The sequence below is a fragment of the Plectropomus leopardus genome, chromosome 6 (genome assembly GCF_026936395.1).
Source record: "Plectropomus leopardus strain MGB_pleo_1.0 chromosome 6, ASM2693639v1, whole genome shotgun sequence".
Lineage (NCBI taxonomy): Eukaryota > Metazoa > Chordata > Actinopteri > Perciformes > Serranidae > Plectropomus > Plectropomus leopardus.
The window spans coordinates 21,940,828-21,959,470 of NC_142181.1; the positions used below are offsets into that span (position 1 = coordinate 21,940,828).

At 42.3% G+C, this 18,643-nt stretch overlaps 1 protein-coding gene across 3 annotated transcripts in view; it reads left to right on the plus strand.

Annotated features, from left to right (window-relative positions):
- The window catches only part of ift80 (intraflagellar transport 80 homolog (Chlamydomonas)), a 54,959-nt gene that overhangs the window by 20,074 nt on the left and 16,242 nt on the right, over nt 1-18,643 (plus strand). For all 3 annotated transcript variants that reach the window (XM_088078986.1, XM_088078985.1, XM_088078987.1), the window contains exon 9: nt 18,362-18,541. In XM_088078986.1, the coding sequence (XP_087935112.1) occupies nt 18,362-18,541 (180 nt within the window). The remainder of the gene's footprint in view (nt 1-18,361; nt 18,542-18,643) is intronic.

The window sequence follows — 18,643 nt, forward strand, 5'->3', positions numbered from 1 at the left end:
ACTGCTAAAATTACCGTAATCACATTGTGCATGTGAGTTTACACACCAACACAGAAGCCATAACCTCATTAGAGGGGCTTTACCTGTGTTGTCGCTGTGGGTTGTTTGCGGCGCAGCAAGGGTTAAGCAGCGCGAAGAGTCTTTTCAGTTACTAGCGTGACTAATGGGAAGGAGTTTCATTCTGTATCTGCTACAATGAAACCTTGCACTTTAACGTATTGCTGCTGGCTCAGCAGGATCAGCCCCACGCATTTAACCCCTTCACCTCCCGTCCAGCTCGCCTCTCCTCTCGTCCCAAACTCTCTCCTACTCTTTTCCCTTTTCTCCTCCACATTTTCTCCCTCCACGCACCACAGTGCAGTTGTAGTTTGTTACCCCCCTCATTATCACCATGTAGGAAAGGGGAGCGCATGCACAGACACACACACACACACACACACACACACACACACACACACACACACACACACACACACACACACACACACACACAAAGTTTACATCGAGGCAAAAGTAAAGGAAAAGATTAGTGTCATAGTTATAGTGTAATGCAATGTTTGTTCTGTTTTTTTCCATAGAGCATCAACATTTAGGAGTTATTTAATACATAACTGAATTATTAATTCATAATTATTTTCATTATGATTTTGTTGAGTTTGGACTTCTTGTGTGTGGAGTGCATTTTCTCTTCCACAGGAGCTTTTAACAGGACACAAAACACAAAGAGGCTCACTGTCCCTTTTACAAGATTTGGGAGAGACAATAAGTCAGTGTCTGTCTGTGTGCCTGCCATAGTATATGCATGTGCCCACATGCCTATGTGTGTGTGTGTGTGTGCAACCATTGCCGTGCAAATGTGCCTGCGAGACAGCAGTCTATTTACGAGGCGCTGCAGCTGGTGTCTAGCGTCTGGACCCTGTCACGATCCCTGACACTGTCACTGGCTAACAAGTAGGACTCATTGTGCCAGGCGAGCACCCTCTTGCTTCTTTCACTCTGCCCCCCCTCCCCCCTCCCCCCCCTTCTCTGCCCTACGCTTGTTTTTTCTGTCTCCACTGTACACCCGGGCTCCCATACATAAATGTAATAACTGCTTGATTTTGCTTTTCTAATTCCTCTACATTATTGGACTTTTTTTCTCCTTTTTAAAGCTTTCATGATTAGAATTTGTGTTATCTTTGTAACTTAAGTTCTGCAGATGTTCTTTGGTCAGTGTTTCAGAAAGTTTAATGATAAATGAAGAGAACATTTTTCCTTTCTGACGGGATGGATAAACTGCAAGCCATTGTCTTAAGAGCTGAGTGTTTTGCTCAAGGTCACATAAGCAGGGCAGAATCTTGTAATCAAGGCCAGATTTCACATTTATTTCACCATCCTTCATTTTGGTTTGATGCTTATTTGGGACTTAGTGGGCATTCACGCCGAAAAGAGCCCTCCGTTAAAACAACACAGGCCATTGGATTGTGGCAAAAATTGAGCCTGACTCAGCTTTTTTGTCTGACGTCCTTGCGTCAGCTCATTCAAATAAATAAGTTACAAAAACAACAACAACAACAACAACAGTCACTTCCAGGAAGAAAACTGGCAACTGTTTTGAATTGCAGAGGTATGTGAAATCGGCAAACTCGATCATTTCTGTTGACATTTTGAGCTGTAAGTGTAACATTTTAGGATATATAGTTAAACACGATAGTCCGAATCTGCTTTTCTGCTGTGCTTTTTTTATGTAGTGTGGTTCATCAATGTACCGCTGTGGATGGGGCAGCAGTAAAACTTATTTTATCCACCTAAAAAATCAATATCATTTTTAAGTGCACACCATTCACCACTTTACCTTACAAAACAGAGGCAGTAGGTCAGCAACTCTGCTGTTCTGTGATGTAAAACTACTGTTTTTGTCAATGGACTCTGGTGGCTTCAGTTCCCCCTTGGACAGGGCCGTAATGTAGCGAAGACTTAAAGTGATGTTGGGTTTTTGTCTTTTTTTGGTGGGCCTTTTTAGGTGGCTAAAAATGAATCAGTTAAGGAAGCGTTTGGTCAACGCTGTTTGATTTTATGTACATGATGCAGGGTTTTTCTTCGTGGTAGTTATTGTAAATAAACATTGGGATTCGGTCTTTACACCAATATTTAAAAAAGCGTCTTAACTAGTCATCAACTAAAATGTCCATCATACATCTACGGCCTCTACATTTTGCTGAATGTTAATAGCAGTGGCTAGTCTTGTCGCTCACTAGCTAGGCTAGCTATGGATTCCATGTCCAAAAAGGAAAAAGTTGAAAAAAGGATAGTTATATGCACATCACGTAGGTGCAAGCCTTTTAAAAAACTTTCATGAGGGAAAAAAGGTAACATCTGCACACTTACTCCATGCCACACAAGTTTATTAAAGACAATGTTTCGATCCTGCTTGAATCTTCGTCAGGTCAAATCCAATTAATCCTTAATAGCCCACTGCAGAGAAGCCACCTTGTGGTAAAACATATTAATGAATGCTCATTTAGACCAATAAGAATTGTCGATAGGCTAATTTAAACTTAATAGTCCGTGTAACCTTCATTGAAAGGCTTAAAATATGTTTTGAGGCTCCAGACAGATTTTTTTTTTCTTTTTTGGCCAAAAATGGTTCTTTTGATAGTAATGGGTTGCCAGCCCCTTCTTTAGACCCAGGCCTCATTTAACTAAGCAATTGCTGCTCCCCTCCCTCACATGATCTGCTTTGACTCAGATCTAACTGAAACGTGGCTGAGCTTAGCCCTGGTACGATCCAGGTTCCTGTCACAGTCCTGCCGATTAGCCGGCATACATCTCCTTTATTCCACTCTCCTCTCTGCTCCTCTTATTTCTACTCCTCCATATGTAGGTTATACTTAACCACAGGCAACCTAGTTAAGATCATCACATGGTTTTAATGTTACTCACAGGCTGAGCTTTATTTCTGACTAGCACTCTTGATGTGTGTAATAACGAAAATGACACATACTTTTCCTTCTACAATACGATAACAGCTGTCACTATCACACAGTTTTGGGGGATGAGTAGTCTTAAATCATGCATCAAAGTTATAGCTCATAATGACAGTGTTGTTTTCAAAAGTAGGGTTTGTAGAAGTGTGAAACCACTAATATCTGTTTGTGGATACTGCCTGTTGCATACAATTGTCAAAAGACTCTCAATCATGATAATTAATGATTCATTGTCTCTAGTTGTGTTTTTCTGACAATTGTCTTTGAAAAAAACTGCTTCTTTACTTATCTGTCTATCCATCACAAGCACTAGTTTATTGGTCTAACAGCTACTCTATATGAGCTCCAGTGGTAGATTGAGCTTTTTTTTTCTCATCCTCTTTGTCTATGAGATACAGGCATGCTTTCCTTTGTAAAGTGTAAAGTATAAATCCCTCTTTTTGCTGCACATGCCTCCCTCCTCCCTATGTCAGGGCGTATTGGACTACCTCGTCCTTATCAGTGCTCCCCCTCTTGGCTCCCTTTCCCTTTTGCCTTTCCCGAGGCCCTCTTTACCTCCCTTTTTTTCTGGGTGAGTCCGGGGGGGTCCCCTTAGGGTCTTTGTGAGCCTTGCTCAGCACTGCCACTCTGGGAATGGGTCCATGTCCAGCTGGAATCACCATCGCTCCTCTCCCTCTCTTTTTTTTCTCCTCTGTTCCCTCTTTAACGCACAACTTTATTCTCTATAGGACCTTTGTCTGCCGTCCTTTTAGCTGCCAACCATTATTTTCTCTCAGAGAGTCTATCATTCTTGACTATCCGTTGGTCTGCCAGTCTTCTTGTGGCCTTTTTTAAAATTCTTTTCTTAGCGTTAGACTGTCCTCCTCTGTGATATTCTGCTTTTTTCATAATTGCCAGACTTCCCTGTCTTCTCAATGAGTCCCACTAATAGTTTTCCACTCTCTGTCATTGGGTAGCATATACCTGAGGCTGTGCTGGCAGTCTGCTGCCAACCACTGGCCGGCCAACATCTGGAAGTTGCAGTTGCTGGAAGAGAATAAAACAGCCAAGAGCCCTGGTCCTGATCGTGAACCACTGTTAGTGGTGCATGAAAAGGCAAAATAAACCACTGTAGATTTATTAGACTGCAAAGCCTTTATCTGTTTTCATCACATGAGAAGTAGACATTAAGTAAAGTGTAATTCAGATGGAGAAAAATGTCACTGCAACATAAGGGAAAGGCAGAAGAAGTAGCAGGGACAGATATACACATGTAGAGGAAAAGAGGAGGGTCACATAGGAGGGGAGATGATAAGTAAGTCAGAGTGAAATTATTGGCGTAAGTTTGACAAAGAAAGAGCATGTGCACATGAGAAAAGATGGTGACGGAGCATTTGAAAAAAAGACCAGTAAGTTTGAGAGCGTCTCAGAGAGAGAGAGAGAGAGAGAGAGAGAGAGAGAGCAAGAGCAAGAGCGAGGGAGCATTGTCAAACAAAGAGAGTCCTGAGTCAGCAGCAGAGCAGTTTTCTCCCCAGGCAACTGGGCAGGGCTAACCCCCCCCCCCCCCACCCCCCCCATCCTCTCTCTCTCTTTCTCTCTCTCCACTTGCTTTACCCCTCACTCCCTCCCCTTACAAATCTGTGCTTTTGCATGCTATTTCTTGCTCTCTGCACTCTTCCTTTCTGCTCCCTCGCTGTCATAAGCCTGGTCTGTCCAAACACTGCGAACTGGTAGAAAGAGACCACAAACTCTGAAAAGGGCAACTGGGGTCTATCTCACACTCCCTAGCACCCTTTCACCATCTTTTGTTTTCATAGGAATAATTTCACTGATTCCTTTTAATACATATTGATGAGGTTTCTAGGCCTGTTAAAGCAGCCTAGTTCAGAGTGTGTGAACAGCACGCCTGTGAAACACAGTGCTTACATGTTGACTTAATCTATCATCCCAAGCAGCTCATTAGTTCTCCTTTTCCTAAATGTGAGGATAATGGTTTCTCCTTTGTAGTCTAGGTCCTTTGTGCCGAACAGGCTTTGGTTTTCAGTGTTGCTGAACTTATTCTGGCACACTCTGTGGAACAGTGTATACCAAGGTCCTTCTTGCAGATGATTGACCCCAATTTTTTTTTTGTGCGAGTGCATGTATGTGTGTGTGTGCGAGCCGGTGCCTGTGCGCGTAAAGTGGGTTAGAGTAAAAGGCACTTGTTGACATGGTAATACTTTTACACCTCTCCAGAGTTCGGCTAAAGGCTTGCCTTGTTGGAAACCAAAAAGGAGGGGAGCATGAAAAAGAGCTGAGAAAAGAGAGCAGTTGGAGGGGTGGGGGGCGGGGTAGTGTGGAACCATCCAATATATCCTGTAAAGTTGGCCTAGGCTGTGAGGCTTGGAGGATTGGTCTCCATAAAAGACGGTGGTTTCTCTTTCCCTCAAGTCTCTCTCTCTCTCTCTCTCTCTCTCTCTCTCTCTCTCTCTCTCTCTCAGCTCTCGTCCCTCTCCCTTTTTTTTCTTTACTTCTCCACCCCTCCATCCTTCCCTCCCCCCACGGCTGGAGTAAGCGTATGACAGTGAGACAGTGCCCTGCCAGCCCCTCTGGCAGAGTCATCATTCTTAGCAGCACTAAATCACTACCTCCACTAGCTAGACAAACATGTCACACTCACGGAGAGAAAGAAGCAGAAAGAGGGGAAAGAGGGATAAAACGGTATAAGCAGTGAGGGTGATACTGAGGGAGCAAATAAAGGGCTTCGGCAGAGCACACAAATAAGCAGCGAATGTGTGTAACTGGGGTATCACTTCCAGCTTTACAGCCAACCTAGAGTTCATTAAGGGCTGTTACTGAGGAGTAGGGCTGGGCTGCAGGAAATGGACCAAGGTCCTGAAAAGGATGATTTGAAAAGGTTTGATTTTGGCTGCACCCTAGGGTAACCCCCCCACCCCCCTTCTGCTGGCTTCCACGCAGATCAGAACGGTGCTACGCTTTGACATTGACTAATTTATCGACTGGCTGCTTCATTTGGTGTAATTTGTTATATATGTTTGCCTCCGCAGAGAAGTAATGGGCTTGTCATCACATATGCGCACGTGTGCACTTAGCTTAATGTGTGTGTTTGTACTGCTACCTGTGTTTGTGTAAGTTCTATGAAACTAGTATTCATGGGCCCGTGTGATTTAGAGAATACTAGCCAAGGTGAGCTGATGAATTGTAGACTAGCTGTTGTCAACAGGTATTACACAACCCTTGAAGAAATGAGGTGTGCTCGTCAGTGTCTTACAAAATTAACTCTTTTGGTCTATGGGGACCCCATAGAAAGTTTTTCCGGCTCATTGGCTAAATTTTTCAAGCCCTTCAATGTATGTTTAGGCCATAAAATGAACTAAGTGATCCAGTATATTGTAGACCCGCTGTCAGGGGTGCAGTTGGTCCATTGGAGGGTTAAAGGTCTCACGTGTTGTGTCGTTTGTACCATGCCAAAACACAGTCAAATACCCATATTACCTGTATGTGTGTGTGTGCGCGCACACACGTGCGTGCAAGGGCACACAAGAGCATGTGTGCATAGTTGGTGCTAATAGAATTCTGCTGTCCAGCTCACAGCTGTGTACTGCTGATGAGTCCCAGGAGGCCCCAGCATGTGTCTATGGTTACTATGTTGAGGCTCCAGCATGAAACCATGTGTAGATCATTACTCTCTCTATTTCCCTCTTTCTCTCTCTCTCTCTCTCTCTTTCTTTCTCTCTCTCTCCCCCTCGTGCGCTATCTTCTAGTTTGTCCCCACCCCCTCACTCACCCACCCCTCTCTCTCTCTTCCCCCCTTTCGTTTCTCTTTGCACTGCCAAAGCTCCAACTTGTGCCACTCTGCACTCGTCCCAGGCCCAGCCTCTGTATCTCTTGAGCTGAGCCAAGTGGGTATTTCAATACAGAGATTTGCAAAGCTCCTCTCACTGGCCTATGTTTAGAAACAGGCTTATACGAATGCTATAGTTATTGTGTGGTGTTGCAGAGTCAGGGAAGATAAATGGTTTATTGTGCAGCAGGCAGAGAAAACAATAAGTGCTGGTAATTTCACTTATTTGGAACTTTAACAGCTGGAAATTTACATTTTGTTCTGTTACAGGTCAGTTTATATTGCACAGTACATCACACATTATGTTTTACACACACAGTTTCACATACACTTCCTCTGCAAAACAAAGACCTGCATAATACACATAAGTGTACTGTACCATGCAGGGACATTGTTGTTTAAGTTTTTGGATTGAATATTTTGATTATTGTTTGCCTCTGGTAGTGGTCTTAAAAACAAAGTTTAACAAATAATACAGGAATAGGTTGAATTTCTGTAATTATTGTTATGGCAACCTCTTAAATTCCTTTAAGGTCACTTATTGCTCTTTTTCTTATAAACTTCTCATTTTTATATATAGTTGCATTAAGACCTGAGGCATTTTTCTAGGGGGGTCCGGGGAGATTTATGTGTTGATTTTGTGTCTGTGTGTTATCCTCAGTGTGATCATAGAAGTTTACATTATGTGGTATCGTGGAACGTTTGAAAGCAGCTCTTTCATAGCCTGAGTCCTCATTCGGTTTGATCGTATGTAATGTGATACGAGGGGTTAAGCTTTATTGCAAAGCACAGCGGATTAGATGCGCCTCATTTTCCTCCCAAAGGGCATCTTGGTAATTACCTTAGCAATCTTGCCTGAAAAATGATTTATTTCTGCATGTGTGTGGGCAAATGTTTAAAAAATGGCAAAGAATACGATCTTGGTAATATTGCTGAAGGAAATTATCACGATATATTTGACCAAATGCCTCCACGTTGATTTTTGACAACAGAAAAAATTGCAAAATATTAACCTATGAGATTTTTGATAAATAATTACCAGTAATGTATGACAAAGTGGGTAAAGGCAAATAACACAAAAGCTAGAACAGTTTGGCAAGAAAAGACAACAATTTCGATATTACATTTTCCAAAATCTGAATGCCCAGGTGCAGTAAATTGATATCAAAGAACTAGTGGCAATGAAGACCGACTGTTGTGTCGCCTCACGCTGCCTGTTGCTCAGCCAAGAAGTTGCACCTAAACACACCTTTAAGACTATAGCTGACGGCCAACTAGCACGTATGTTTTGCACTTGTATGAGAAAAAATAACTCTCCACACCAGCAAGTGGTGGTAGTCTGTATTGGTCATCCAAAAAAGGAAACCGGAAGACCGACAGGATAGATTCAAGATGCTAATTAGCCAGTTAGTATATTAACAAAACAACCCATTGTTTTAAGAACATAGGATATTTGTGGGTGCTAGCCAACAATAACACTAAAAAATCATGAATTATTTCTGTTAAAGAACTTAATGGATAAAAACAAAACAATCTTACCTATTATAACAAGTTTGTGTCAGTCTCACCCCCCTCTTGATTTAAGCCGTGTGTTTGCTTTCCTCACATCCGTTTCACTTCTTGTGCACCGAGTTGAACTGCCAGACAGAGTGATTTCATTCACTGACACTCCATCTCTGGCTCTGATTCAGCATGCTGAATCAACCGAAAAATAGCCATGAAGGGCTATCTAAAGTTGTGCGGAAAACTAAAGGTGACAGGCGCTCACCAACAGCCTGAAATTGACCACCGGCCAACTGTTGGCTTGGTGTGCCAGGGCCCATGGATGGTACCTGGTCGCAAACCAAGATATTGTCATGACCCACATATTAGAGAGACGTTACAGAGACATTCACCAGAGACTGTTGCTCCTTTAAGAAGCAGAGTTCAGAGTTGACAGAAGGGGATTCTGGGAGATGGAGTTTTTCAGGGCTTTGCTATTGTCTTCCTGCCGGTGGACTGTGAGCTTGTCCTGAGCATATGTTGTTGCTGTTTTGAAGTGAAAGTAAACAGACTCGACTCGAGGCAGTCTCTTTGTTTCGTCATTCTTGCACTCTCACAATATGATATATTGCTCAGCCCTCATCAGTGTTGCATAAACATATTTATTACTCACACAGAAAAGTAGAATTCATAGTATAGGTCATCAAATATAGAGCGAGGTGGCATTGCTTTCATACATTGTCGACAATTGAATAAAACTGTAACTCCATAACACATTCATTAACAGGTACTTTGGTTCATACATGTCCTTATCCTAATAGTCAACCACCATCGAGGTGTCACTGCAAGCTGACATTTAAGAGGCCTCCTAATCTGCTGAGAGACTGATGAACCCGAATCCAAAACCACCACCTCCACTCCTCAAAACAAACGGCCTTCTTTTTCTTTTTTGTGGTAGTGTTTTCATTCATGCACTTCCTGTATCTGTTTATGGCTAGACACGTAACTGTGTGAGACTAGTGTCCATTACATCAGACGTGTGTTGTGTTTATTATGTGCTGGGAGTTACACTCTGTACCTGCACTGCCAGGTCCCATCCTGCACACAGACACACTGGCAAACTGAGGCCAGCTGGCTTTGCAGAGAGTCTGCCATCTGCTCTGATTTATGTAAGACTGTTAACCTTGGACTAGGTTGGCTCCCACTAGTCCACTAGAGTAGAGAAGGTAGCCCTCCTTTGACAAACGTACGAGGTGTGCACAATAATATCGGCTTTAACAGAAGTGGGCGCTTTGCCAGCAGTATCTGTTATATAATTATGAAATAAACCAATAGTTTTACTGCCCCTAAGCTGAAGTGAGGTTAAAATATCTGGGATACAAGCGTTGCCATCTTGCGAGGGTGATGTCATTGAAAGCCCACATCTGCACAGTAGCGATATCCACAGTGGGGGAGTTCCCGCCAAAACACCCGCCCGACCAATCGTGAGCAGCTCCATTGAATGCGAGCGCACGGATTGGTTCTCACAGCTGTCAATCATGGCAGAAAAGCCCCCTTTTGTGTAATTTAATAACTCATTAAAACCAAACTTATCATAAAAACAAACACTTGAACAAACATGAGGGTGATGAGAATGACCCTCAGTGACAGAAACTATCCTTGGGAAAAATGTATCTGGCGTGTCTTTTGAGTTTTTAGTTTGGCCTATGACCATTTAAAAACATGGAGTGGCGGGCCTTAGGACCTGTACTGCAGTCAGACACCAGGGGGGATTGAGAATAGCCTCACTTTGGGGGAGCTGTCATGTCCTCCATCTTTATATACAGTCTATGGTGCCTATCTGTGCACTTGCATTCAATGGGGCTGCTTGCTATTTGTTGGACAGGTGTGCTGGAACTTCCCCAGCGCAAATTTTGCTACAGACTCCGGCTCCGAATGACTATCCATATACCAGATATTTTAGCGTCACTAAAGCATAGTGGGGGTAAGTGGGATGTGTCTTCCATCTTTAAATATCTTTATATATCTATGATTGCTACCAGAAGCCTGCATATGAGATGGGAACATTGTTAAATTGTAGCATCCACTTACGTTGCTTTTTAAAATTATATTAACACGTGGTACCACTTCTACTTCTCCTATACTTTAGGTATTGAATTAATAAAATATTCATCAATAAAAATGGATAAAAAAAATCTTTTTATATTTCCTGCACATTAGACGCGTCACTGCAAGTGGAACCACTTTGCACATGTCAAATTATATTCTGATGAAATGCTTTGGTGAATGTAAATGCACATCTTCAGCACCAGTCGCTCTGTGTAGCCTCTATGTAAACGGTTAAATTGGAATCTATAATCAGAGTGATCTTAATCATATTTAAGAAATATTGTCCATGTAACTGCAGCAAATGTTTTTTACACTGAATATTCAAATGGCAGATGTTACACTATGAACTGTTGATTTGTTAATACTGTAATTTCATGTAACAACATGTAACTAAATCTAACAACTTATACTTTACAATCATGTTAAAACAGTTAAGACGTGAGGCATTTGATAGTAGGACAGATATCTGTAGATATGTAATGAAGAATTATCATTTCTACTTTATATTCTACTCTCTACAGTACTTTGAGTGTGCTACATGTGCATTGTGTTCATCTTTTTATACCATGGCTGAATAGTGTTACAGCTGCACAACAAGCAGGTTTTTAGCAGGGTCACAGCCTCAGGTTGACCCAGTAACTCTAATAGCTGGTACAGGTTTTTCCTAGATGCTTGCTTCAGTGTGACAATAGTGAGAAATGAAGGGCCAGAAAAGCAAGTCTGGAAATGTCATGCCCCCCCCCCTCTCTGATTAGCATGTTGTTGACTTGCTTTTAGGGGGGGGGCAGAGAGCGGTCATGGCAGGCATATTTAATGCTTGTGAAGTAATGGGGCTGAATCAGCAGATGTCTCCACTGGGAGCTATTAGTCCAGACATGTGTCATTAACCCTTTCCTTGGCCCGAGCTCCACCCCTGCCCAACCCCACTCCCCTCAGCCTGGGGCATGAACACCAGAGCACTGTTTCAGGTAGCGCAGAGAGGGAGAAAGGGGTAAACCAATGGCACAGATACACACATTTGATTTCTCTTTTGACTTCATTTCTAATACTTTCCCTGCGCCCCCCTCAGTCTGTGTCGTTTTCTCTGTGTTTTTGCTTGTCCTGTGTGTGACATTTCAGTTAGTGTTTCATATACCTGGCAAGTTGATTTAAATGAAGAGTGTTTGATAGAGAGGGTAAAGATTATGTTCCACAAAAAATTTTATGTAATGAATACTCACGCTCTGTAGGCTTTAATGGTGCATCTCGGCAGTTATGATTCTAAAAATTTACACGGTCGCCAACGTATCCACAAAATGTCCATAGAAACTTGTCAGACCACTCCAGCAGCAAATCCACATCTTTGTTATGCAGACACATGTGCAGTGTGTTCCAGACACTAATATTTTGTCCAAAATATGTCCAAATACACATTTTTGTTGTTAGTGACTTAAGTTGCTTGTGACAACCAGAGAAAGCTATAAGTAGCTATAAGTAAGGGTTTCCCCTTTATTGGTGGAAAAAGAAAAAGCACAAAGTGTGAGAGAGAAGTGCATCTACAGGTACAACCACAGTATAAACAGGGGAAAGACATCAAAGGACATCAAAGAAAAACAAAGTGATAAACCACAACAACAGAAAAAAGAAAGGAAAAAATATAAAATAATAGTCCAAATAATTCTAATAATATTATCTTGCAAAAGCTGTTAAATTTGGGAAAATTTGTCTAATATGGCTCCCATATTTATGTGTGTGATTGCGTGTGTGCAAAGGGAAAAAACAATGGAAATAATAAAAAAAAAGTGCAAAAATAACACCAATATTTGTAATAATTATATAATAATAATAATAAATTAAAATAATAATGATATGTATAGTAATAAAACAATCACATATTTTGAAAAAATTAAAATAAAATAGCTGGGTGGTAATAGAATGGAAGGAGTACTTTTAGGAGCACTAAAACTTTTGACTTTCAACAGCCACCCTTCAAGCATACAGGGAATGAGTATTTCATAATAAAAAGAGGGATGGAGTATCATGTTATCTTTGGGATGATATTTTTAAAGAAGGCAAGAAACTAGTGAAAAAGGTTGCAAGGTAGAATTAGTTTTACCTTCGGGTAGAGGAGTACATAGAGACAGAGAAGCAGAGGGTGCTTTTCTGGATAATGTCTTTTTGGGGTTCTCAAAATGAGAATGTCCTCGCCATTGAGCTAACTTTTTTTTAGAAATGTAACCTTTTTGCAGGCCTCCCCATGTTGGCTATGGCTGCAGGGCAACAATAGAGAGAAGGGGCAGGCCCACAACACCTGCCAGTCTTAATGGTAAACATATGTTGAGAAATGCAGAGAGAAAGAGAGCAGGCGAAAGGGAGGAGGGAAAGCGCTAGCACACTCCTTAAAGAAGCTCTAAAAAGGCTGTTTGTTCGTAGATTGCCTGTGTTTTTGGGTGCGTGCACGCATGTGTGTGTGTCTGTGCAAACTGTCAGCATGCCTGGGTGGGCCTATGTCAGGTTGCATGTTGCAAGCCAGGGTCTGTGGATCATCACTTAGGTCTGCCCTCTGAAGCAAGAAGAGATCCAGATATTAACACCTCCAGCTGAATGTGGTGAGGGATGGTAGATGGTAAAGCAGCGTTATCAAATTATTCTTTGCATCGCTACAGCAATACCAATCATTTTACCAGTTCAGCACTCCAGGGTTTGTCACCTACATACAACTGACTGCTCAAAGTGATCATCACGAGTGTTAGACTACCCAGCTTGGTCTCGTGCCATTTCTTTGACATGAGTACATGTGGGCGTCTGTGTTTCTGTCTAACATGTACAGCCATGCACTGCTGCTATAAGTACATAGTCTGTGTGTATTAGCTCATTGTGCGTTTGAGGGGTCTTCCCCTCTCTTCCACAGACCTCAGCTGAGAACTACACGTCATGCCACCTTCTTTTTGGCCACAAAGCTGCCCATTATGGATAGACGGGCTTCGGTGACTAGAGAGTGGACTCCAGCGAGATGAAGGCCACCTTCCACGGCCCCTCCCCTAAATCTTCGTTTTGGCCTTTATAGACTCTTTCTGCATGTCTGCGTGCTCTTTCATCTGCATTCATCTTGAATGTCATTTGTCCAGTAGCATTCTCAGTATCCAGCAAAGTAATACTACTACTACTACTACTACTACTACTACTACTAATAATAATAATAATAATTATTATTATTATTACTTTATTTATATAGTACCTTTCAAAATAGAGTTTACAAAGTGCTTTGACAAACAAAAGCAGAAGTGGGACACATAGAAGGAAATACTACAACAGAAAGCCAAGCAGTCCTACTGAACACAAGCGAGACGAAACTAGAGTTAGGATAAAATTAAAACTAGAGGGCAAATAATGCAAGACGCAGGATGCAAAATGTCAATATAAAATAATACAAACAAATAGACTAAAAGCAACAAATGCAATAAAACCCCAAATAAAGGGAATAAAGACACAACATAGGTAAGATAAATAAAACTAAAGAAAAAGACAACATCATATAAAAGCAAGTCTATAAAAATGGGTTTTAAGAAGGGATTAAAAAAGACGTAACTGATTCTGTGAGCATTATCTCCTCAGGCAGGTTGTGCCAAAGCTGAGGGGTCCTGATGGCAAAGCTACAGTCACCTTTAGTTTTAAGCCTCAACTTCTGAACAGCCAGAAGGGCCCCACCTGAGGATCTATGGGTATGAACTGGCTCATATGGGGTCAACATTTGTGTTATGTACAGTAGCTTGGGGCCACCTCTTTTGGCTACAATAAAACCAGTCGCCAAATCCACTGCCACTTTATCTTGCAGGAATTGAATGATGCAGCAACATGCCCAAGGAACTGGATGAAATTTTCATAGTAGCAGCTGATTTTAATCAACCAACTCATCCTTCAACTCCAAAGATGTAGCAGGATCAAGGACAAAAGTAATTTCGTTTTTTAAACTTGGTTTAAAAAATAAATCTACCTTCTACCTTCTATAGGCTTATTCAATCCCCTACATTCAAGGAGGTAAATTGAAGTTCAGGGGACATCGGAAAAAGTTAAAATTTCACTCCTTTTCAGTTTGATATATTTACATTGGCTAACAGAAAAAAAACACGATAGTGAATAACATAAAAATATGTGCATATACCATGAACATATATATGGGGTTGTTTGTGTTATATATAATACGAACAACCCTGTGACATATACCAACCCACCCCACAAAAAACACTTCCTGAGGAGCCCTATTAAGAGTCTAACTATGGAACAATGCTGGTCCACACCAGCCGTCGTCATAGGGAGGAACAGCATGCCTGACAACCAGAGCGAATCTCCTCCTTAAGCATAGGTTTTCACAAACAAACCGAAGTTTTGTAGAATCGAGCTTAATGTACTGTGCTAGAGAAAAAATGATTCAGTCAGTCCAATTCTAAAAGTGGAAATGGATAGTAAACTAGTGCTGTTTGTTCATGTTCATGATAAATACAAAGGAGCATACTTATCGTTACCAAGGCGACGTGCTTCTCCAAGGATGATATTGAGCCAGCATCATGTCTCACTTACCTGCAGTCTTTCGGTTGCAGTCACCCAGTTCCTCCGTAAACTTCTCTGCTGTCGATGCAGTCTCAAAAATGTGGTGTTTTCTTTTATAGGTAACCAGGAGTTTAGCTGGATGAATCCCATAGGGCAGGTCTGGTGGGGAGAGGGAAGCCAGGTCTTTCTTTACTTGGTCAAAGATCTTTCTTTGCTTAAGGAGCTCAGCAGAAACATTGGGGGAAACATGGTTGTATAGGAGTGGGGTTCCCCTTTATTCTGGCAGTCCTCATTACTGGAGTCTTATCAGCGTAGTTCAGGAACTTCCATTATCACCACCTAGGGTCCTGGTGCTGACTGTACTTCAGCCTCATGACTGTGCTTATCCTGCGTGCTCTCTCAATTAGCGGCGGCCCTGGAAGTTACCTGCTCCAAGCACCTCAGGTAGCCTCTTCTCCAAAAATGAACACGAATCAGTCCCTTCCTTCCCCACTGGGAGGCCTACCAGACGGAGGTTAGAGTGGCAGCTGCGGTTTTCTAAGTTGTCAACTTTAGAGAGAAGCTCCTTAATGGCCCCCTTAATGGCCTTAATGGCTAGCAGAGTTTTCAGCTAGCAAAGTCACAATGTTGTCTCGATTGGTGCTTATTCTTTCTTTAGCATCCATGATTCGCGCTGTGACCGCTCTTAATTCACCTTGTACTCCTTGTATTGCGTTCAGAAGCCTCTCATATCTCGACACAGAAAGTCCTCTTTCATTGTTTCAAAAGTCATCAGGATTTGGTTTGGGCTATTAGCCACACTAGCACGTTTCGCTTCTTCACAAGTTTGCTGTGATGAGTCCAAACTTACTGGTGATCTAAACTTCACCAGTAAGAAGAGCCGGAATAAATAAAAAAAAAGGTTGATCAAGTTGGGACAGATGCAGAGATTTTGTATTTGAATGCTGCTCTGGAAAAGGTTTTTGTATCCCAGGTTTCTGCTCTGCTGGCCCACTCTGTCCATCTCAGGATAACTATAGGAATCCCCCTGTGTCCCATAGTCAGACACTGGCTGACAACTCTGACAAGCCTGAGGATTTTCACCTCTTTTACACACATGCACACACACCTTCAAAACAGACATTGGACACTCACAAGAGGGAGAAAAAACCCACATTTATTTCTCCCTGTCTACACACACAAAATTACTCTGTTTTGGTGCTCTCCTATTTTCTTTTATTGTTAAAATTACTGCATTTTACACTGTCTTCATCTCATCTAAACATTCTCTTTAACTCTTTAACATACACAAAACACAGATAAATGTGTGCACAAGTACTGCATACACACAAAGAAAAGCCCTCCTGTCCCAAACACACACACACACACACACACACACACATTCTCACTTGCTGGCTGGCTCTGTAAGGAGTCAAATGGCTCAATGTGTTAAAAGCATTAAGTAAGCATGGATCCAGCAGTGCTCCTCGGGCTGATATCATATGTCCTGCTTCATTACAGTCTGGTGTATACATTCAGCTGCATCTCTGACCCTCTGTCTATCTATCCCTCTCTCCTACATCCCTCCCTTCTTCTTTCCCCCCGGGGTGCTTTAACATTGAGCGGCCCATCTCAAGATGTTAGCTGAAGAATAAATGTGATCTCTCAGGTTTGGAAAAGAGGAAAAAAGCACACATAGAGAATATATTTATATAAAGAAAAGCAGGTTAATTCCTGTTGCAGTATTTATAAGTGAGGAAGCTGCAGAAATCAAAGGGAGATGAGAGGGGGGAGAGGTTAAGTAGCAATTTATTCATCTTTCACAAACTCTCTCTCTTGTCCACATGGCTGTACAGGCACCTATTTTGGGTCCTGATATGACATTAACTGCTGGGAGGGTGCTGACCAAAGCCAGCTGAGCGGTGTGTATTTGAGGCAGACGGACAGACGAGGAAGAGAGAGAGAGATCCAAGCAGCGGGGCCTGTAACCTGTAGGCTGCCGACTGTTACCTCACATCTCACATCCTGCAGCTGCATGTGTTCAAGGCAGCGAACACACTGAGGCCTTTTTACTTCAAACTTCACCGCAGCACTTGGCGTGCTGCACTACACTTGATTCTCCATCGCAGGCAGTGCTAGGTTAACATTAGCACTTTTCTCCCTTTGTAAGCAGTTCACAGTGTGAATGCATGTATTTGTGTGGAAGATCACAACCAGCTCCGATCAGGCAGCCACTTGCATTAAGAGCAAGATTGAGGTCAAAGGGCTGGGCAGGGTTCCCATTGTCACGAAGGACCTGGAAAAGTCATGGAATTTCCCAATTATATTTTCCAGGCCTAAAGAAGACATTGAAATTGTAAAAGTCATTGAAAGTTCATCATGGGAAAATCATGGGAATGTGCTGTGTGTCATAAATTAAATCAGTGAATTTATTTTCTGTAGCCGATGATGCAACAAATCTTTAATGTGCATCAACGTGTGACAATGTTTTGGTTGTTTCTGTTTATTTGTTCATCACAAAAGTTACTCCATTTTCTCCCTGCGTTCCGTGTCTCCCTTCGTGTATGCCCACTAGGCATGTCAAATCATTTTTTTAAGCACTTTTGGCTTACAAAACAACTTTAAATGGCTGAATCTTCATCTGTTGCTTTATTTTACTGGCAATTTTCAAAAACCCACAGGCCCACAGGTTTGGAAGGCATGTAAAGTTTTGGTGATTGTTTTTTTATGGCAGGAGATGGGGATGAGAGAGTGGGGATGACATGCAGCAAAGGGCTGCGTGTCAGTTTTTTGTTGTGATACTACACATAAAACTTGAGGGACAGGAGTTTGGGAAGGCAGAAAAAGTACTGGAAGCAGAGAAAAAATGAAGGGATTACATAGAGAAAAAGTATACCTCAAGGAAAGAAAAGAGAGGACTACTTTTCTTTGATATTGTAAAGGAAGGTATATCTCTCAGTTGTGTCTTCCACCATCACCGACAGTCCCCCTCCTCCTCCCTGGAGCTCTACATCTTTGAAAACCTTTTCTCATATAAAAAAGAAGGGAGAGGTCTTGTTAATCAGCTTTTGGCTTCAGTTTGGGGGCTCGTATATAAACCCTCCCGTTCCCTCCCCGTACCCCTACCCCCCATGCATGTAATAGATGAGGATAGCAGAGTGTATGTTTACGAGCGTGAGTGCTGGACTTGGCAGGACCGAGCGCTACCTCAGTGTCTCACAGTTCATCACAGCTCAATGACTGACTGACTGGGCCCCTGTCTTTCTAGCGGAGTTTACATTATGTGCATACACACTCACTCATACCGGACTCCTGACTCTTGCTGCTTCTCCTCTCTTAACTACTAATTTTTACTAGTTCCTAAGCTGCCTGCCTCACGTAATTGTTTTACATAGTAGATAAATATCATTAGCCAATAACCATATTGTTTTCTCTCTCTCATCTCTTTCTGTCTCCCCTTGTCCCCTCCTTGCAGTGGTCCTATGCGTTGGAAAAGCCCAACACAGGCAGTGTGTTCAGCTTGGCCTGGTCTGCAGACGGCACCCAACTGGCTGGGGCCTGTGGCAACGGGCATGTCATCTTTGCCCATGTGGTGGAGCAGCACTGGGAGTGGAAGAACTTTGTGATCACCCTTACCAAGAGGAGAACCATGCAGGTAGAAAGAGAGCCATGTGCATGTTTATGATTTAAAGGTATACTATGCAGGATTATTGGTTGCTGTTTGGAATCATGCCCTCAGAAGTTAAAGCCAACCCCA